Source organism: Schistocerca serialis, chromosome 2 (assembly GCF_023864345.2).
Source record: "Schistocerca serialis cubense isolate TAMUIC-IGC-003099 chromosome 2, iqSchSeri2.2, whole genome shotgun sequence".
Lineage (NCBI taxonomy): Eukaryota > Metazoa > Arthropoda > Insecta > Orthoptera > Acrididae > Schistocerca > Schistocerca serialis.
In genome coordinates, this window is record NC_064639.1 from 734,467,899 (window position 1) to 734,490,734 (window position 22,836).

Sequence of the window (22,836 nt, forward strand, 5' to 3'; positions counted from 1 at the left end):
ATAGTTGGGCAAGCCATTTGTAATTATAGTGTAGCCGAACAAATTAAAATAAGCAAATGACCACAAAGATAAAACAGAATTCACTGAATCTGAAAAAAGAACTTTACTTGTTGAATCAGATGACCACTGTGGCTGAGCGGTTCTAGGTGTTCAGTCTGGAACCCCACCGCTGCTGCGGTCGCAGGTTTGAATTCTGCCTCGGGCATGGATGTGTGTGTTGTCCTTAGGTTAGTTACGTTTAAATAGTTCTAACTCCCATAGTGCTTAGAGTCATTTCAACCATTTGAACTTATTGAATCACTGATGCAGCTTAAACTGGAAGGGCACACTATTAGAAAACTATTAAAAGATAGAGGGAGACTTAAACATGACAATTCTTTGTATTGAGGTTCTGACTGTTCTTCATCATAAAAGTGTGATGTATGTAAGTGGGAATCAGTCACAACCATCAAATGTCTATGAGTATCCTGTCACAGGAAATTAATTTATATGATCATCTAGCTGATGGAAAGGAAGGCAGCAGATTGAGATTTAATGCAAGAAACATTAAGGATGTAATTCACTTCAAGGCAGCTCCTACACAAAACCCATATCCAGTCTTATTCCTCCTCCCTTAAGGAAACCTACAAAGTTGGGTTACTTGAAAAGATAGCAATGATTCATTTTTGAGGACATTACAGAAAAACTTGTTCTTAAAATTCAAGGAATGCACTTGCAAAGTAAGATGTTAGGAATATTACTTCATCCAACATACAACTTGTGTAATGATGATGACAGTAAAATCAGAGAAATCTGGGCTTATACTCTGACACACTGACAATGTTCCTTCCAAGAGATTACCAGTGAATGCCATAGAAAATAGATTGGTATTTGTGCTGTTGTACTCTGCTTCTTCATCAACACAAATTTTATTAAGCTCATATCATTTACAAATAAATCACAGTAAGTAATTATACCTGACTCTTCTGGAAATACACAAACCAAAAAGCTTCCGGAGGCAGATGCCTCTTGGCCAATACAGTACTCCAGATCTTTTCAGTAACTCACACTTTAGTGAAGGTGAATGCTGATTGTAGTTTCGAATGGGAAGCACTCTAATACAAACCACACTCTCACTACACCCATATGCTGCTAGTTTGCTCACTGAAAGCACAACTGTTGCTGGAATGGTGAATGAAGACAGTGCCACATTAGACAGATAAGCAAGCTCCATCTGTGACTGAAATGTCAACAGCAGGCAACAGAAAGTCCAACTCACAGTCCAGGAAAAAACCAGACAGTGCAGGATCATTATCAATAGGTACACCAGAGAACTGGCTGAAAACATCAGCTGGTTGTGATGATTCCATTGCATCCCTTAAATCTGCCAGGGCTGTTTTGCCACATGACCTGGTGCCTGCACATGTATCCTTCTGCATCACAACACATGTAGTGAACTCGCTGAAAATATTCATACTAATATCAATTGCTCGATTGATACAGCCACCAGGACTGAATTGGCCCATAGGGCCCAGATCCCAATGGCCTGTGTAGAGGAGGAAATCTGTGAGCAGCTTGCTGCAAAGGCTGGGGTGTGGCTTTGGATGCTACTGCTGATGGGGGAGCTGCTTCAAAGTCCAGCATCAGAGAGGCAGGAAGTGATGATGGTTCAGACTCACAGCTTGCTGCTGATTCTGGAAAAGGTATCTGACCTAGCACAGATTTTTTTTTGGAGGGGGGGGGGGTGGCGGGGGGGGGGGGGGGCAGTTGCCAACATATCATCTAGGTCCATATGTCCCTATCCAAAGGGGTGATGGATGATGGCCGGAGGACCAAGAATGCCAGGCACCCACAACTTGGGATGTCATCCTGGAAGTGAACCCCACATCTACTGTTGATCCTTGCAGCCAGGTGCTCCCACCATTGTGGCAGATCAGACAGCAGAGTTTGCCTCCAAGACCATCTGGTGGACTTGCTGGTCAGTGATGAGGCATCACATCCAGCCAGGCATGTATCCAAATGCGTACACACAGATGGGAATGACAACATTCTTCTACTGATAAAGGCTGCAACAGATCTAACAGGGAACTAAGCAGACATCCATGCAAGAGTTCCCTTGGGCTTCAATCATTGATCAGTATCACCCAATAAAAGGATAAAAAGGAAGAGGTGTAGAATTAATAGGCATGGATGTTAATAGTTCTTGATTTGCATTTTAAATGTTCATACTAAATTCTTGGCCATGACATTAGAGACAGGTTGAAAGAGAGGTGTGGTAACAAGCGTGATTCAATTCCAGGTGCAAAACAATTGAAAACCAGCAGGTGAAAAGTGAGGTTCATTACCGCTGATGAGAAATCATGGAGCTCCTTCACTATAAAATTGTAGCCAGGGCCATAGTAGTGTTTGCATTGTGGTCTATCGCATTTTGATGATGTATGGGCAATGAGAATATGCATCTATCAAAATCAACCAAATGGTCCCTTGGAAAGGACCCACGAAACCCACATGCACCCAGTCTCATGGATTAGTATATGTGGGCCACAGTTGGTAGACTTAGGGCAGTGCTGGTTGCTGCAGCTGGCAAGCTTCACAGTGACGATACCCAGGTGCAATGTGCTCATCAAGTCATAGCCAATACACATGTTGATGGCCAGATTCTTCATTCTGGAAGTTCCCCAGTGGAACTAATGCACAAGTAGCAATATATGGGAGTGCAGAACCTCCAAAATCATCACTTGGCACTGACAATTATGTTGATTCATTAATAGCACACCTTAGAAAAGATGAAGGGCATGACTTCATGAAAAGAAACAATGAAGTTGCATAGAGGATGCCGAAGGAAAGGCCAGCCAATTTGTGCAAACTGGTGAACTGTTTCCAGAGCAAGTCCTTATGTTTGTCTGCTGTGATATCTCTAAAAGTGATGGGAAACTCTACCAGCAACTGTACCAATTGTGACTCAATCTGAAAACAAGCAGTCTCTCATTGACCAAATTTTTCACTAGGATCCATAGAGAACCTGAATAATGCATGTGTGTTCACATGCTGTGCCAACACATTATAATGAATGGAACAGTGTTGATTTAATAAGGAAAGAACTCAGCACTGAAAACTCTAAGATGTCTGTTCAGACAACTTTGACTGAGGGTCAAATATGGATGACAATGGCATATGACCTGTGACTAGATGACATTGCCATGCAGAAAATTGCAGAACTTTTGGATATCAAAGATTATTTGCCAGTGCCTCCTTTTCTATCTGGGAATACTTTTCAAGTGTTACGGTGATGATCTTAAAAGCATATGTGATAGGCTGTTCTGAACAGTTTGGGTGCTTATGCAACAGAATGGCCCCAACAGTGTGTATGGTGACACAAAAACATGAGAGATAAATGAGGATGATAAAAGGGCAGGCAAGGAGTAATTTGGAAACATTGTTTCCACTGTAGAAATGCTTGGTGGCATTCCACGCACCAATTAAAAGTGATCTTTTTTCTCCACAATAGATTAAACAGATGGGCTATCATCACAATTTATGGAACAAATATTGTACAATATGTAATCTTTCCAATAAAAACCTGTAGGTCCTTTATGTACTTTTGGTGTAGGAATATGGGAAATGGTTATTACATTCTCTGCCAATAGTTTAAGGCTATCCCCATTAAGAATACATCCTACATATTTAGTGGAAGACCAAAATAAGGAGTGCACTGACAAATAACACTTTAATGCAACTTGCAAAAGTATGGAAAATACTCCTCAGAGATTTGACATGTGCTCCTCTTGAGTCCATCCAGTGATCAGTATATCATATAGTAAATTGATAAATTATGGAACATTGGAAATAACTTGCTAAAAATTATAAAAGTTTGCTGGTGCACTAGCAATGCAAGAGGTAACTTGTTACATCAAAAGCAGCAAAATGAGTATTTAATATCAGAATGGCTTTGGAATCCTCTTCCAAAGGAGTTGAAAATATACTTCCAAAAGACTGTTGTTAGAGAAATACTATCACTTATGAATTTTGAAAGTAACTCATCAGGACACAACAGCTTCAAAAGGTAATCTGTTATAATGCTGGAGGCAAAGAGGAGTATTTAATATCAGAATGACTTTAGAAGCCTCCTCCAAAGTAAACTGAAAATAGGCATCCAAAATATTGTTGTTAGAGAAATACTGAGCATCTGTGAATTTTGAAAGTAACTCATCAGGACACAGCAGGGGTACGAGTTTACAGTTGATTGGAATTTACTGTATTTCTGTAATCCCCACAAAGGTGTAATACCCCACCTGCTTTGCAAATGCTGACTAAGGTAAAGCGCTTCTGCTTTAAGCAAACAGATACAGCACTTTTAACTTCTCTACACAATTCATTTGTTCTTTAACCTCATTCCACAAGGCTATTAGTATTAGGCTCTGAAAAATTTGGACTATTGACTTTTTTTTAAAGTGATGTGGGCATAAAAATTAGAAGCCATTACCAGGACTGAAGATACAAAGGAGCACATTGAAGACACAAAGAATTGGCTTCTACATGTGGAATGGTGTTGGCTGTTCTTAATTGCCTGGACCAAGTGTTGGATGAAAAACACAAAGGCTGTATGTGCATACAGGTCAAAAATATTTTCCACTGAAGGTTCTGCAACTGCAAAATAAGAAAGAAAGAACACACACCTTTCTTATACATTAATTGCTGAACTACCTGACCTAGTATCACAATTTCATGATGAGTGTAAGTCCACAGCTTAGTTGCTACTGGTGTTAAGGGTGGAAGACCACACTCAGAGATATGTAGGCTGATTAATAAATTGAGACTATCAAAAAGAAATAAAATGGAAATACCATAATCTATTGGTGACATCATAAGATGATGTGGTGCTACCCTTGAGCCTGTGATTTTGTTTATTTGTATCAGTGTACTGAACTCCCAATAGCTTGACTAGCTCTGACAAAAACCTGACAGTATTATGAAAAGGATAGACTGCTACTCACCACATAGCACAAATGTTGAGTTGCAGAAAGGTATGAACAAAAGGACTGCTAAAGAAGCAAGCTTTCAGCCAAAAAGCCTTCATCTGAAATAGATAACACAAACACATAGGCCACATTCATGCAACTGAACTCTTAAAACAGTCTCCTCTGACTGAGGCACCAGGCCCAGGGATGCATGTTGGGTCCCCTGCTTTTAATTATTTTTGTAAATGGTCTTGCAATTTTAACAAACCGAAAATACTGAAAGATCATTTACAAAAATAATTAAAAGCAGGGGATCCAACCTGCATCCCTGCACCTGATACCCCAGTCAGAAGAGGTTGGTTTTCTTCCTTCAGTATTTAGATTGATTTTTTTAATACAAGTTGAACCAAATCTCTGCTTTTTTCCTCTAAAGCAACAATGCTCTACTTCCTTGTGCAGTGTTTTGTTGTTCACACAGTCAAATGCTTTACAGAGGCCAGAGAACATTTTCACTGCATACACTTGATTGCTAATCAACTGTAACACTTGATCTGCAAATGGTAATACAGACTGTTCATTTGCAATGCTTCTTCAGAATCAAAATTGACTTTTGTTGAGAATATTGTGGTATTTAAGATGTTCTTCAAGTCACCATGAGCTTGTCAAGTAGTCTTGAAAGATTTGTCACTAGTGAAACTAGATGGTATAGGCCACACAGGATATGGTGGCCAATGTGGAGTGGCTGGTTTTCATTCAAAGAGCTGGGTGATTCATTCATTTATTCAAAAGAGGAGGCCAAGAAGTATTTGACGCTTTTTGGCCAGTCGACGGTTACAGAATTGACGTGCATGCTCTGCAATCTTTCCCAAATGATTTTACAGAAACTACAAGTTAAAAAAGTTTCATTTTTGCTGTACTTGTAGCTTTATATGTCAGGTTCATTACGATATGCCTATCATTTCATTAATGGTCATAGTTATTGGATATTTATGTGGAATTAAGACACTGCATGAAATTTAAAAAAAGTTTGCAATGAAAAACAGGGGTTGCTATGATTGTGTGTATGGTGGATATTAAATAACATGTCACTGCATATGAATTTTTCTTTAGACTTGGCCAGAGGTTTCTGTCACCAATCTTAAGAAAATTAATCTGGCATAATGCACTCATTTGCAATTGCACCACACCAGCAATAAAGCCAGAGTGAAATATCCACAACATTCCTCATATTTCATAAACAGTTTGAGATATTGAAATGAGATTTTGGCAAAAGATAGCACACAAAGGGGAGAGTATTTTGCTGTATGCTTGTTATGCAAAACTTGACTATATACCTTGTTATTCCACTACCACAGACTTTTCCGATGAATAAATGTAATTTTTAAGGGTCTTCGATAGCTGGTGAAACAAGAAATGCTATGGGTTTTGGAACAACATGAGTGAAGTCATTACATATTTATTTTGTACCAAGGATGTGCTTTAAATAAGATGCTGACCTTTCTTTTCCTCAGTTCCTCACTTTATAAACCTAATAAACCACTGTTTTAGAATTCTCTTACAATTACGTCTGCACAAGATGTTAGTGAGGTGAGACTGTGTAAACTCCACTGAGTTTTGGCAAAATAAGCAAATTTTAATGTGGCAACAAGAGAAATGTGTAGGTTTTATTCAAAATTCCCCACTTGTGACTCTTCTCTGCAAGTTAAAATTGGTTAACAAACCAGGTAAAAACAAATCACTCCATTTTCAGTGGGATTCCTTTCAGGTACTAACCAAAGAAGAGATGCCAGATCTTTTTGAGTGGTCACCATGCAAGTGTGGGCATGGAGGAGCCCTGCTTAATATTTACCAAAAATATGAGTGTAGGCTTCAGTTTAGAATTGCACTTCCCCCCCCCCCCCCCCCAGCACTTATCATTTTCCCTACAGTGCTGTAAGTGACTCCCCACCACCGCTGCTCTCCCCATGCTCATCCAGCCGACAGCGTATCTGAAGGTCACGGCAATTTGCATTCACTATAATTGAAGGCCTCTGTCTTGTAATCTTGAGGCTTAGAAGTTATGTATTTGAGTCAGATAGCGTCTTGAATCAGTGATAAATTACATATGTAACTATGTGTATAACTTATAAATTTTACAGCAGTGTGCAGATCTCTGGAAAATATTTTTTTTTTTTTTTACTCTAATTACTTTCCAAAATTTATTTGCTGTGATTTGGGGTGTAATGTGGTTGATTGTGTTCAATATGGTTCCTTCCAAAAGATTCATGGCCTCAGCTTCATAACTGTTGCAAAAAATCTGATAAACTGGTGCAAGCATATCATTATGTAAAATATTAGCAACTGTTACCCCTCCTTCTACAATATCTTCTCTGTGGCCTCTGATTGTACAGTGTTGGAGATTAAAATTGCAACACTCATAAAATACCAAATAACAAGATTTTACTTATTGCACATATGCACTGTTTTGTTGTTGTGGTCTTCAGTCCTGAGACTGGTTTGATGCACTATGAAGAATATACAGGGTGATTCAAAAAGAATACCACAACTTTAAAAATGTGTATTTAATGAAAGAAACATAATATAACCTTCTGTTATACATCATTACAAAGAGTATTTAAAAAGGTTTTTTTCACTCAAAAACAAGTTCAGAGATGTTCAATATGGCCCCCTCCAGACACTCAAGCAATATCAACCCGATACTCCAACTCGTTCCACACTCTCTGTAGCATATCAGGCGTAACAGTTTGGATAGCTGCTGTTATTTCTCGTTTCAAATCATCAATGGTGGCTGGGAGAGGTGGCCAAAACACCATATCCTTAACATACCCCCATAAGAAAAAATCGCAGGGGGTAAGATCAGGGCTTCTTGGAGGCCAGTGATGAAGTGATCTGTCACGGGCTGCCTGGCGGCCGATCCATCGCCTCGGGTAGTTGACATTCAGGTAGTTATGGACAGATAAGTGCCAATTTGGTGGCGCTCCATCCTGCTGAAATATGAATTGTTGTGCTTCTTGTTCAAGCTGAGGGAACAGCCAATTCTCTAACATCTCCAGAGAGTGTGGAACGAGTTGGAGTATCGGGTTGATATTGCTCGAGTGTCTGGAGGGGGCCATATTGAACATCTCTGAACTTGTTTTTGAGTGAAAAAAAAAAAAACCTTTTTAAATACTCTTCGTAATGATGTATAACAGAATGTTATATTATGTTTCTTTCATTAAATACACATTTTTAAAGTTGTGGTATTCTTTCTGAATCACCCATATATTAACTTTTTAGGTAGTTTGAGGGGGTAAATGGTGTAAAATGTATCAATGGGAGCTGCTACATTCAGTAGTGACAATGACCCTAATCTCATTGAGCATGGAGTTGAACTAAGATAGAATGACTGTTATTTTTATGTTCCATGCACCATAACTGTGACCTCCTGAGGTATAGCAATGTTCTAACATTTACATTATTTCTTGAGATGTCTTCCCCTCCTTTTCCCCATATTTCTCTGCTGCAAATACTTTTTTCCACAGTGAAAAATTAACTCAGAATATGATACTGTAAGGCTTTATGAATAAAAACAGGAAAAGTATGTCAATCTTTTGACATTTTCATCTCCAAAATCTGATATTATCTTTAACACAAAAGTTGCAGAACTTAGATGTTTAACCTCTTAACATACAACTACATATGAGACTTGTCATAAGGTATTCAGGCCAAATGTGACTATCACAAGCCTGGCCCATGGTACATCAGTTGAGTGAAATGTAAATTTCATGTGCCTGACACACATACATCAGCTGGGCAAAATGTGAACTGCATGGGCCAGGCCTATGGTACATCAGTTGGGTAAAATTTGCATGAAAAATAAAAAAGAAAAGTTGTGAAATGACACAGGACTGCAAGAGATGCAAAGTTCCATTACACATACCCATATGTTTCAAACAATATCACACCCTTCAACATTACTGATTTGTGTTGCTTTCCGTAAGAGTGCCAATTATGTTTATTGTGAGTGAATGCAGAAACTGGAGACAAATGCTATTAGTTTATATTATATTGCATTGATTGATAATACATCTTTTGTGGTATTTCTAAAATAATTAATACATGAGCTTATAATTCCTCATCAAATATTTCACCAAATTAAACCCACTGGATCTTATTCATGTACTTACATATCATAAGTCATGCGCAATTGGTACAATGGTGGACTGATTTACTAAACCATGGAATGGCTTGAATATCAGGCACTCATGTTTTCATTTTGGGCCCAGACCATTGAAACTTAAATCATAGCTGAAGAGGTTTAGAAGATCACAGCATATTTATAGTCAATAGAGTAGATAATTATGGATGTTAATTATATTAAGCTAAAACTATTTTAACAGACATTGTATGTTGTGTTGAGGTGAAAAATAATTTAGAAAAAATACAATGAAGTTTCACTATAAAAGTCATGTAAGTGTTATATTTCCTTTACAGCTCCAGTAGCACCTAACATTTTTGACCTCATACATGTCAATTCAACCTCAATTTCTCTAAATGTTTCGTCATGGGGTGATGGTGGCTGCCCCATTACATCATTTGTAGTGGAGTATAAATTGAAACATGGAGTGGACTGGACATTGGTGTCAAATAATGTCAAGTTTGACCAAACAGAATTTTTGGTGCTTGACTTGAATCCAGAGACATGGTATACACTTCGAATGACTGCACATAATAGTGCTGGATCAACTATCTACAAATATGATTTTGTAACTCTTACTCATTCAGGAGGTAAGCAAAGCTGTTTTTATAGCTCTGTGTTATTGCTGACACCATTATAATAAAGGTCAATATAAGGAAATATTTTGGCTAAATATTGTGTAAAAGTTAAATAATCACGGAACAACAAATCTGATGTGAAAGTGTGTAAATTGCATGATTCTGAGTTATTTATGTTCATTTCAGTATAAAATGATACAAAGTCATCTCTTCGTAAGTATTTAGCTATAGTCTTTTTTTTTTTTTTTTTTTTTTTTTTTTAAGTAATCTACACTTTTGTATAAATAACTCACTAACTAAATATAATGGAAGGAAACATTCCACGTGGGAAAAATTATATATAAAAAACAAAGATGAGGTGACTTACCGAACAAAAGCGCTGGCAGGTCGATAGACACACAAACAAACACAAACATACACACAAAATTCAAGCTTTCGCAACAAACTGTTGCCTCATCAGGAAAGAGGGAAGGAGAGGGGAAGACGAAAGGAAGTGGGTTTTAAGGGAGAGGGTAAGGAGTCATTCCAATCCCTGGAGTGGAAAGACTTACCTTAGGGGGAAAAAAGGACAGGTATACACTCACACACACGCACATATCCATCCAGCTTTGTTTAAAAGGTGAAAGGAGCTGTTTGTGAACTAGAAACGGTGGATATTATAGCGGCGGTAGTGCTGAAAGCGGCAAAAAAATTTTTTTGGTTATGGTTTGGAAGTGGGTTACGTATTATTGAGTATATATATAGGCGGGATAAAATAGTATAGCAGATTACGGTAAAAAGGAGAAGGTGAACACAAAGTGAAACTACTGGCAAAAACAGAAAGAGGAAAATAAGACGACAGAAAAGATTTCGAAATGCAACAGTGACAATAACAAACGTGATTGTTGGATTCAAATTAATGATATCAATATAATGGAAGGAAACATTCCACGTGGGAAAAATTATATATAAAAAACAAAGATGAGGTGACTTACCGAACAAAAGCGCTGGCAGGTCGATAGACACACAAACAAACACAAACATACACACAAAATTCAAGCTTTCGCAACAAACTGTTGCCTCATCAGGAAAGAGGGAAGGAGAGGGGAAGACGAAAGGAAGTGAGTTTTAAGGGAGAGGGTAAGGAGTCATTCCAATCCCGGGAGCGGAAAGACTTACCTTAGGGGGAAAAAAGGACAGGTATACACTCGCACACATGCACATATCCATCGGTGATTGGAATGACTCCTTACCCTCTCCCTTAAAACTCACTTCCTTTCGTCTTCCCCTCTCCTTCCCTCTTTCCTGATGAGGCAACAGTTTGTTGCGAAAGCTTGAATTTTGTGTGTATGTTTGTGTTTGTTTGTGTGTCTATCGACCTGCCAGCGCTTTTGTTCGGTAAGTCACCTCATCTTTGTTTTTTATCACTAACTAAATAGGCATTCATATTCCAAGATTCAGAATAACAAATTTTAAGTGAATAGTTACTTGAATTATGTTATGTGTTATGCACTGATAAATTTCAGTGCCATTCTGGGAGTACAAAAGTAAAATATTAAGAAAAAATGAAGATAAAACTACATGAATGAAAATATTTTGTAAGTCTACTTTGTACTAGAACTATGTAAAGCACAAAATAAGACATATAATTAACTGGTCACAAATGAATATAAAGGATTACAAATGTTAAATGTCCTTATGAACAGTATATACAATTTCATATTTTGTTCAGAGATAAATTCAGAAGATGATCATTTTCGCTTTGCTTGACGCTTATACACATACTCGGGAACAGCCCTTACAAGAGTATAGCAGTAATCTGCTAAAAGAGTAGGGCTCCACTTTCCAGCACATCTCTTCTCAAATGTGTCAATATCTTGATGAAATTGCTCCCATGTCCATCACTTACTGCACCACAATCTTTGAGGAAGAAGTAAAGATGACTATGTAAGAAATGCATTTTCAGTGACATGCTGAATCAAGTTTTTCATAAGATGACAACATTTTATCTACAATCTCCTTGTAATTTATTGCTTGTTTGTTCCCTATGAACTGTAAACAAACTGTCTTAAAACATTCCCATGCATGCTTCTCAACACCTTGTATGATTCCATCAAAAGTATGGTCTCCAAAAAGCTCTCAAATGTGTGGGCCTACAAAGGTGCCCTCCTTTACTTTGGCATCACTTAAGTGAGGAAATTTTTGCCTTAAGTACTTAAATGCATCACCATCTTTGTTCATTCCCTTAACAAAGTCTTTCATGAGACCCAACTTGATGTGCAAGGGTGGGAGCAGAATCTTTTTAGGGTCTACTAGAGGTTCACTCTTAATGTTCTTTATACCTGGTTGAAGAGATTTTCTGGTGGACCATTCATGTTTACTGTAATGATATGCAAGAGCTCTGCTATTCTATTCATGGAGAAAGCAGAAATATTTAGTATACCCTAACTACATACCTAATAGCAGTGCAACCACTTTCAAGTCGCCACAAATCTGCCACTGAGAGGCATTATAATTGATGGTTTCTAGTAAAATTTTCATGTTTTGGTATGACTCTTTCATATGCACACTATGCCCAACTGGAATGGAAGGAAGCTCATTACCAATATATAAAAGCACTGCTTTTAAGCTCACCTTTGACGAATCAATAAAGAGTCTCCATTCATTAGGGTTGTAATTAATTCTGAGAGCCATCATTAGACCATTTATGTCTACACATGGCACAAGACTATCTTGCATGTTAAAAAAAAAGGAGTGAATGGTTGCTCTCTTCTGTGGCAGAATGAACCATTTACATTGCTTTCCAGAAAATTGCACTGCTGCAATCTTGATGCTAAAATCTCAGCCTTAGCTTTAGAGAGCTCCAGATCTCTAATGAGATCACTTGAAACAATTTTTGTGCATCATCAGTTGATGATGTATTTCGAAGAAACTCTGGATCTTGTGATGTACATTCTTCAGGACATTCAGAATCCCCATCAGCAGTAATTGTGTACTCTTATCCTTGGAAACCTTTCAGTTCAGTGAATTTATTTCAGCTGTTTGTAGCTAAAACCTTCATGAAGTCTGGGGTAGTTTCAGGCACAAATCCTGTGGTGTCACCGCCAGCCACCACACTTGCTAGGTGGTAGCTTTAAATCGGCCGCGGTCCATTAGTACATGTCGGACCCGCGTGTCACCACTGTCAGTGATCGCAGACCGAGCACCACCACACGGCAGGTCTCGAGAGACAGGCTAGCACTCGCCCCAGTTGTACCGATGACTTAGCTAGCGATGCACACTGACGAAGCCTCGCTCATTTGCAGAGCAGATAGTTAGAATAGCCTTCAGCTAAGTCAATGGCTACGACCTAGCAAGGCGCCATTAGCATTACATTGCATGTATCTACAGAGTCTCACTTGTATCGTCAAGAGCGATGTACAACAAGGATGGATTAAAGTTAAGTATTCCAGCAGCCACGTACTTTTCTTTATAGCATTCATTACGTATCCTGTTTCAGACCTAACGCCCGCCTGCGTGAGTTAGTGCGTGCATCTTGGCCACCTCTTTCAATTAGTGTGCGTAGTGTTGGCAAGTTTGCCGACACTACAAATCCATTGTTCAGTTCTGGGGGTGGGGGTCACTGTTTATCACTTTATCAGATGATTTTTTTTTTTTTTTTTTTTTTTTTGCAGCAAGCCTAGATGACAGTTCTAGTTTTTAACCTCTGGAGGGGAAGAGTAGCTTCTACAACATATAATTAACATAAGGTCAATTTCAGTAAAACACTTTAATAACAGATACTTAACTTTGGAAAACATCTGTGTCCATATTAGGGATGGTGCACTCTCAGAACACAATGGCTAATGACATTAATTTGCTCCTGGGATCTGAAATACAATGAGGCTGATATCAGAGTCAGCTATCAGAATTGGCAAGCAGTGCTGTGCTCCAACTTAAGTAGACTTCCAGCAACAGCAGCATGTGGAAGCTCTTGAGGGCATGTCTTCGTCAATATCTCTCATTTGTGGCTGTGTCTGGCAGTGACTGTCTTTAGCTTGTAGTTCTGTTGTGAGGTACTAACTTTGCCATAAGACCTCTCTCTTTGGATGACACTATGTTCCTCCCCTACAAATCTCTGCACCATCATCATGCAGTGCTGAATTGCTTGATGATGGTGGGGGATGGGGAGGGGCAGCCTGAATGTGGATATAGATGAGGAACACAGGTGCTGTGGTCAAAAGGACAGAATGCAGAACTCCAGGGGTGTCATGGTGGTTGTCTGGAGGTGGCACCTGAAGGTACGTCAAGTCTGGTTGCTGGACCATTAATGGCGATATCAATCTCCTTCTGCACCATTCTGTGTGGTGCTGACTGCAACAGCCAGAGAGTTGGAGATGGTGACTGTTGTAGTCCCCAATGCATTCTGTTCTGTGGGGAAGCATTCTGCAGCAGAATCATTGATACAAGAGTGCTGCACATTATCCTGATTATGCCAATGCAGCCAGAGGAACCTAGAACGATGTAAGACAAATGACCCCATACTTGTATGATGAAACCATGCTCTCAGTGCTGTTTCTTGTCAAAACCTTTCAAGACGACTTTGTCCTGCAGCTTGTCTGGCAGAGTGAACTGTTTCTAAAGTGGTCACATAGGGTGTAACAGGGTACAGTGACAACGGCTGTGTAATACTTCTGCTGTAAATTTCCCACAATCTAGCAAAGAGTGGTAGGAGGAAAGAAAAATCTTTAAGGCTTGCTCTCATGTGTGGGAGGAGTGGAGTTTCTCCATATGACTCATGTACATTCAAATGAAGCAATTCGGCTTTACTGTTTGACTGAGGGTTAAAAAGAGCAGTAGTTACATGATGCATGCTATGACTCAGCACTGTTGGAAATTGGGCAGATACAGTAGCAGCAGTAGTGGTGGATGTTACAGAGATGACAGATGGAAATTTACTGTTTGTGTCTACCACCAACAACACTTGTGTGTTCCAGAATGGATCTGCAGAATCAATGTGCAAGCATTGCAGCAGTCTGTACAGACGTGGCCACTGGAAAAACTGTTGTGGCAGCACAGACTGATGCTCTGCACAAGCTGTGTAACAAGAAGTCATTTGCTGAATTTGGACATCCATGTCCTGCTATACCTTGAGGTTGGTACTTTCCCAGACTTCTTAAAACTGGCAAAGACAGTACCAGCGAATAAAAAAGGTGATTCTAACAGTCCATCCAGCTTTAGAAGAATTTGTGTAACAACTATACTAGCAAAAGCAATTGAAACTGTAATGAAGAACCAACTCTTACGTGTTTTCAAAGACAACAGTGAACGAATTTAGAAAAGGGAAATCTACATTTACTGCAAAGCTTGATGTATTAACAGAAATAATGGAATTGTTTGAAGAAAAGCAACTGCATGGCGTTAATCCTAGGTGATCTAAGCAAGGCATTTGCATCTCTCGTAAGATATTGCTGGAGAAATTAAAATGTTATTTTATGAAAGGTGTCATTTTTGAGATTCAGTCATCTTACCTTAGAAACTGGCAGCAGAGTGTTTGTGTCCAGGGAGTGATGTCTCGTGAAATGGCACTTGAACAAGGTGTACTGCAGGGCTCCGTACTTGACCCTCTGCTATTCTGAATATTAGTCAATAACTTAGGTTGTGATGGTCATACTCTGCTTTTTGTAGATGATACAGAGTTAATGATTAAGGGTATAAATTCAGCTGAGGTACTAAAGGATGCTGAAATTTTGTTTGGAGTAGCTAAAAACTGGTTCATAGCAAAAAAATGAAATTCCAGAATATATTATGCAGCTTTGGTGACTGTGGGCCCATATAAAATGTTAACTGTGTCAAACTCCTGGGAATTACAACTGACAGTAAGTTGACAAGGACTGAATACACTGCACATGTGTGTTCTAAGCTCTCAAGTGTAAATTATCTCCTCAGGAAGCTCAAATGTCTGCAAACAGATCAGCACTTAATCACAATATAATATGCACTGTTCCACAGCCATATCATGCATGGATTTCTGCTGTGGGGACACTTTACTGGAAGCAAAAATGTATTGCTCCTACAGTGGAAGGTTGTAAGAATAATATCTTCCAGTAAGAAATACAACCACAGAAGATCCACTTTCAAGCAGTTGGTTAAGTGACAATATTCATCCAGTATGTTTTCAACTCTCTTGTCTGTATAAAAGAAAGTCAAGGATCCTTCTGCAAGAGACAAAAGATTCACAACTACAACACATGAAATAAGGGTGACACTGATATTCCAAGTTATTGCCTAAGTCAGACACTGGAAAGTTTTCCCACAGCAGCCCTGAAGATGTTCAACCACGTTCCAATGGAAGTCTAAACATCACCACAGAGGATGTTTAGAGCTAGACTGATACGTGTGCTCAATCAACAGCCTCTATATTCTGTAAATGAATTTTGAATTTTTCTCTACAAATAGGAATGTAGACTGATCAATAAGGTATGATCACACATGAGGCCACAAACTGGAAACATTTAAGAGCTTAAAGTGTTGTTTATAACCACTGTTTATAACATCAGTGTTGTGCTGTGCTTCTTGTCTGTTATCTTAGCTGTTTTAATATTTGATTGCTAAGATGTGATGCAGTCTGTCCAGCCATGACTGGTAAATGATGTTGACATTGATACAGTAATTGGAAATAGCAAGTACAGTGGTGCCAGTGAGATGCTTCATGTGCATTATACCCAGTGACCTTCTTGCAATGAAGACAAAATTTCCTGCTATAAAGAGTGAGGAATCACAACCTGTGCATCATTATTCCCTGTATGTAGCATCAGAACACCTGACCATGCGGAACATGCATTGCAATGGAAAAAGTAGCGATGTGCCATTGGGTGGAGAATTTCTTTCAAACTACATGACCATCCATGGCACACTTATTGCAAAACTACACAAGGAGCTGAGTCCTAAGCTGGTGCTCCAGCAATATGCTGAAAGTCAAGAGAAAATCTTTAAAGAATATCTAAATCTTGAGTGTGAATCTGATAAAATGATTCCTCAGATGAATCATACATTGTGTTGGTATTGATTAGTAACTAAAACAACAAGTCAGTGAGCCTGTACAACAACTCATTTGAAAATTAGACAGTAACAGAGCCAGCATTGCAATTTCTGTGCTGTTTATGGGGCAAGCTTGGAAGGATTTAACAAAGCCACTAAAGGACAATGATCGGTAATCAAATAGAACTTTTGACCATACAAATATTGGTGGAACTCGTTAACATCATAAACAATCACGACCACCTCTTTTCCAAGTTGACTATAATTGCACTGAATACTGTTCAGAGCTTTCAAGGCAAAAGCAGTGGGCCTATCAGACATACTAGTTCTATGGGAAAGCACTGTTCCAATCCCATAAGAAGATGCATTCACAGCTAACACAGCAGGCCTAGCTGGATGAAAATGATTGAGACAACAATGACATAACAAAGTGTCCTTTAGCTGATGAAATGTATACTGACATTCTGAGGATCACATAAAGGGAACAACTTTCTGGCACAACTGATTCAGCAGAACAGCAATATGTGCAGTGTGAGCAATAAACTTAATGTAATGAATTAATTTCCCCAAAAGAGCTTCTAGCTCCTTGACATTACGGGGCACCAGCAAATCTTTAATCACAGCCAAGTGTGGATGAGCAGGACAAATACCCTTTGTATTTATGATATATTCTAAATGTTCAAGTCATTCGTGGAAGAAGGAGCACTTTTCCTTGTTACACTTCAAGCTAGCCTTGGCAAGAACTCGAAATGAACACTCTACATTTGCCAAACGTTCAGCAGGCATGTGACCTGTAACAATATCACCCAGATAGTTCATACATGAAGGAACTTTAGCTGTTAATTGTTCCAGGAAATGTTGAAGAATAGTAAGAAGAACCACTTGTGAGAAGTAGTCTTTGAAACTGAAACAATCCCATATGAGCACTGATCACAAAATATTACCTGGACTGCTTTCTATTGGTAACTGTAAATATGTCGTGTATAAATCAGTCTTTGAAAGTAATCTGCCCTGACCCACTCTGTCCATTAGTTCCTCCAGTTGCAAAATGGCTCTGAGCACTATGGGACTTAACATCTGAGGTCATCAGTCCCCTAGAACTATTTAAACCTAACTAACCTAAGGACATCACACACATCCATGCCCGAGGCAGGATTCGAACCTGCAACCGTAGCAATCACGCGCTTCCGGACTGACGTGCCTAGAACTGCTCGGCCACCACAGCCGGCTCCTCCAGTTGCAGGAGAAGAAAAGAACCCATGATAGTTTCTGGGTTTACTGTTTCTTTGAAAGCAATGCAAAGATGTAAACCTCCTGTTTGCTGTCCACCTGCTTAACTGAGTGGTAACATGCTTGCCTCCCATGCAGGGGAGCTGGGTTTGATTCCCAGCCGGGTTGGAGATTTTCTCCACTCGTGGACTAGGTGTTGTGTTGTCTTCATCATAATTTCATCCTCATCACTGACATGCAAGTCACCCAATGTAATGTTGACTGAAATAAGACATGCACTCGGCAGCTGAACTTCCCTAGATGGGGCCTCCAGTCAACAATGCCACACAATCATTTCATTTTTTTTCCCCCCTTATTGCTTTTTAATAATTACCAGGGGGCACCCACTAGATTACAGAAACAGATTATATCAACCCATCTCTGTAGTTCCTTTGCAGCCTGCTGACACAGAGCATGGGGGACAGGCCTAGCACAATAAAATTTGGGTTGTGCATTATCTTTAACAGTAATGTGCACCTTGAATTCCTTAGCCCTTCCTAATCCTGCTTCAAAAAGTTCACTATACTTATTGTAAAAGTCAGAAACACGGATATGAGGCACTGAAACACTGATTTGTAACATGTAATCTTGTATGCACAGGCTGAACAAACGAAACAAGTCCAAGCCACTGTTTCTAGAAAAAAGTATATGGAATGAATCATACTTTGTAAGTCACAAAAATTGCTGGCAAACTGCACACACTTACATTGGTATTTCATCTCCATTATAAGCAGACAAATTAGAAGTAGCTTTTGTGATCATACGCTAGGTGTCTTTATTGATTAGGAAAACAGATGCATCTGTGTCTAATTGAAACTAAACTGCTAGCCACTCTTAGTTGGCAAAAAGTTTGTTCCATTGTCTGTGGACTACAAGAGAAGATTTTTGTGAAGCAGAAAAATGAGACTTCATTTGTACCTGCTGTAGTGGCTCAGTCATGATGGCATTAACCTGCTGATAGCCAGATGATGGCTGTGCAGTAGACAGATACTTGAGCTGGTGGTGCTTTAAACGGATGGTCTGGTTATTACTTTGCTTACCACATGTGAAACACTTTGCTTCAAGAGAAGGACATGCTTTCCCACCATGAGTAGAAAATCTCTATGGACAAAACTGCCACAACTTATTCTGAAACACACGTCATGTACAACATGACTGAAATGTTTTACCTTTATCTTTGCCTTTACCTACACTCTGAGCCCTGTTTTTATTCACTGTAACATTAACTGAGGATGGAGCACCTTGTGCACTACATACAAGAGAAATAGACAGATCCTAAAAACCAACTTCAGTTATGTTCACAAAAGTTTGAGATACTACAGTTGGCAAAACTGTTTTTAAATCTGGATTTGGCATGTTTTGCACATTTGCATCATATAGTATGACATAACTATAATTTTGTCCACAAGAACTCTTGAACCTGCACTGCCTTGTTAGCCATTTAAATTCACCAGTCCACTGTTTTAATGACTGTTCAGACGGCTTGTTAAGACAAAAAATATAAATCTCAACTCTTAATGCTCATCAAGTTTTCTAATGCATCCTTCATAATCAAAATCTTGTGGACAAAAGGTGGAAAACAATTTGAGACACAGACTATAGACACTGGCACCTATAGGACAAAAAGAATGCAATGTACTCTGTACCTCTAATTCTGTAGGCTGAGAAATGTGCAACCAGTTGTGAGCAATATTCTGACCAATCCTCTTCCTTGCAGTTAAATTGGTGAAATCTGGGTGCAACAAATGGCTGTGGTGCTTCTTGTTGTGACAGAGAGATTGTCATCTGTTAAACACTGACCAGCAGTCATTCAATCTGCTGTGCCTGAAATTGAACAAGTTCATTTAATGATAGTTCATTTGGGGGCTCACACTTGGTTAAACACTTCAGACTAGATACAATGACACAGAAAAATAATTGCCACCATGACTGGATGTACACCAAGCACATCCACACAGGCAGGTGAAGGTGGAGTTCTATTTAAAAATTACTCATCACCATTTATATGTCATAGCAAGCCTGGACAACAGTTCTAAGATTTTAACTTCTGGAGGAGATCAAGTAGCTGCTACAACATACAGTTAACATTATATCAGTTTCAGTAATACACTTCAATAATAGGTATTTAACTTTGGAAGATATTCATGTCAATATGAGAGATGACTTTTATTACACAATCCTAAAACACAATGCTAATTATCTTTAAACTGAATAATAATTTTAGAGTGTTGCAACTATTTTAGTTCTTATACTGAATGATACTTCTATCCAGAAATGTGTTCAGCCTAATATGACAATCAAATATCACTTTACATTTCTTTCCGGACTTTGGTACACTATTCTGATTAATGACACTGGCTCTTTGCTCGAATCTACAGTGCGGCTGTGATCAAAGTTGGCTGTCAGAATTGGTGAGTGGCACTGTGCTCTGATGTAAATACACGTCAAGCAGTGGAGGCATACAGATCCTCTTGAAATTCCTGCAGTGTATATGTCATCTTTAGCAAACAGGAAACAAAAGGATATTCCATACAAACTCGAAGTTAGTTCTTGAAATGAGAATCTCTATTTCTCTGTCCCTTTGAGTATTCATGCTGAGTCTGAGATTTTGTTATTGGATAGACAAAAAAATCTACTCACCAAGTGGTGGCAGGAGAAAACACATGTAAAAAGTTATGCAAATGTGTAAGCTTTTGGAGCCAGAAGCTTCCTTCTGGCAGAAGGGTTGAAGGGAAAGGAACAGGGATGAAGTAAAAGCACTAGCAAAGTACATTAAATGGGGACAATCACAGAAAACTCATCCAGAGCCCTGGATCAGAAGAGACTTACGGATGGGATGAGAAAGGACTGCATTGGATGAGATTTGACAACCAAAGAGCGTAAATGTGGAAGATAGTGTAATAAGCAAGATAGAGATTACTGAACAGTCTTCATGCAGGAGTCAACAAGAGCAAAAAGCTAAGGACATTATATGTGTTAGAAAGGGGGAGGTAGGAGTAGACAGATCAGAAAAGACATGTCTCTTCCCTCCCCCCTTCCCCATCAATCTATCATGAATACACATAGCTCTCCACTTTTTATTAAGTCTTGCATGATGTTTGATCTGTAATCTGTCTTGCTTATTACACTATCCTACATCTTTAATCTCTCATGTTTTCAAATCTCATCCAGTACAGTCCCCAACAATTAGTCTTTCCTTGCCATCCTATCTGGTAAGCCTCCCCTGATCTGGGTGTACATGCAACATTTCCAAAACTCCCTCATGTGAGATGGCTGCCCCTATTTAAGCCTTTGGCTTATGTGTGTCAAATGCACATACTTCAGACTTCTGCAACATACTTAAAAACTATAAACTTAATGTTATATACATGTATCATACACCAGATTGCATGTAAATTTCCTCACCTTCCTATTGTTGTTCTTAGTTTTTCTCTAACTTAATTAGTTTGTTCACAAATAATGATTTTAGCATGTAAACACTACTTCAAGTTGTAATGTTACTAACAAATAAACAAAATTACAACCTTTGTACTTTCCTAACTGTGTCTGCCTCATAATGATGCTGCTATGTTTAGTGATTCATTCATTATTTATGTAAAAATTAATGTTTTTGTGCATGGTATGTACAGCCCAGCCAATAATTTGAAAAAGGTAATTTGTGCAGCCTTTCAAACAACTTGTCTCTCTCTGTCATCCATGGTTCATAATATATCACCCAACAGTTACACAAAATACACGTAGTTAATGTATCCAAAATTCTTAAATCTAATACAAGGTGTGCAACTTTGCTTCCACTGTTTTTTCCCCAACATTTGAGACTTCAATGAAACAAATTGGTTACACATGTATCATTCAAAGTATTTTCCATTGCTGGCCACTTACTTCCTCCCATCTTTTGGGCAGTGTATGAATCCTGAGTTGAAAAAATTGTTCATCTTTTGAAGCGATCCATGAATCGATCCAATTTGTGACTTCTTCATGAGATTGGAAGTGTTGGTCAGCCAGGTGCCATTGATCTAAACAGGTGATAGTCAGAGGGAGCAATGTCTGGAGAATATGGCAGGTGGGGTAGGACTTCCCATTTCAACATTTCCAGGTACGTATTGACCTTTTTTGCAATGTGGGGTCGAGCGTTGTCATACTGCAAAATCACTTTATCATGCCTCTTGCTGTATTGCTGCCACTTGTCTCTTAATGCTCTGCTCAGACACTTCAATTGTGTTCTATAATGAGCACCTGTGATTGTTTCACTTGGTTTTAACAACTCATTAGTACACAACGCCAAGCTGGTCCCACCAAATGCAGAGCATGATCTTGGAGCGGTGAATACACGTTTTGGCCATCGATGTGGAAGCATGGCAAGGATATCCCCATGATTTTTTGCATTTAGTGTTATCATATTGAACCCATGTTTCATCCCCAGTCACAATGTGATGCAGAAATCTCTTCCATTTTCGCCTCTGAAGCAACTGTTCACAAACACACAAATGCTGTTCAGCCTCTCTGGTTTCAGCTCACACGGGACCCAAGATCATTCTTTCTGAATCATGCCCATAGCCTTGAGACATTTTAAAATGGCTTGCTGTGTCACTCCCACTAATCATGCCAGTTCTTCTTGAGTTTGACTCGAGCCTTCACTCAGCAATGTCTCCAATTCTGCATCTTCGAAAACATACTCGCTTCCACCACTATGCCAGTCTATGATGTTAAAATCACCATTCTAGAAGTGTTGAAACCACTTTTACAACTATTTCCTTTATTTTTAAATAATATGTGTCAGTATTTTGCAACCATCACTTATTAAACTGATGACCTTGTAAAAATTCACACTGCCAGAAGCTGCCTTCTTTGGAATTATAATTATTACATTCTTCCT

At 38.9% G+C, this 22,836-nt stretch overlaps 1 protein-coding gene across 1 annotated transcript in view; it reads left to right on the forward strand.

Annotated features, from left to right (window-relative positions):
* Positions 1-22,836, forward strand: part of LOC126456373 (Down syndrome cell adhesion molecule-like protein Dscam2) — a 289,440-nt gene that overhangs the window by 232,742 nt on the left and 33,862 nt on the right. Inside the window, exon 24 of the mRNA XM_050092127.1 lies at positions 9,411-9,704. Within this exon, the coding sequence (XP_049948084.1) occupies positions 9,411-9,704 (294 nt within the window). The remainder of the gene's footprint in view (positions 1-9,410; positions 9,705-22,836) is intronic.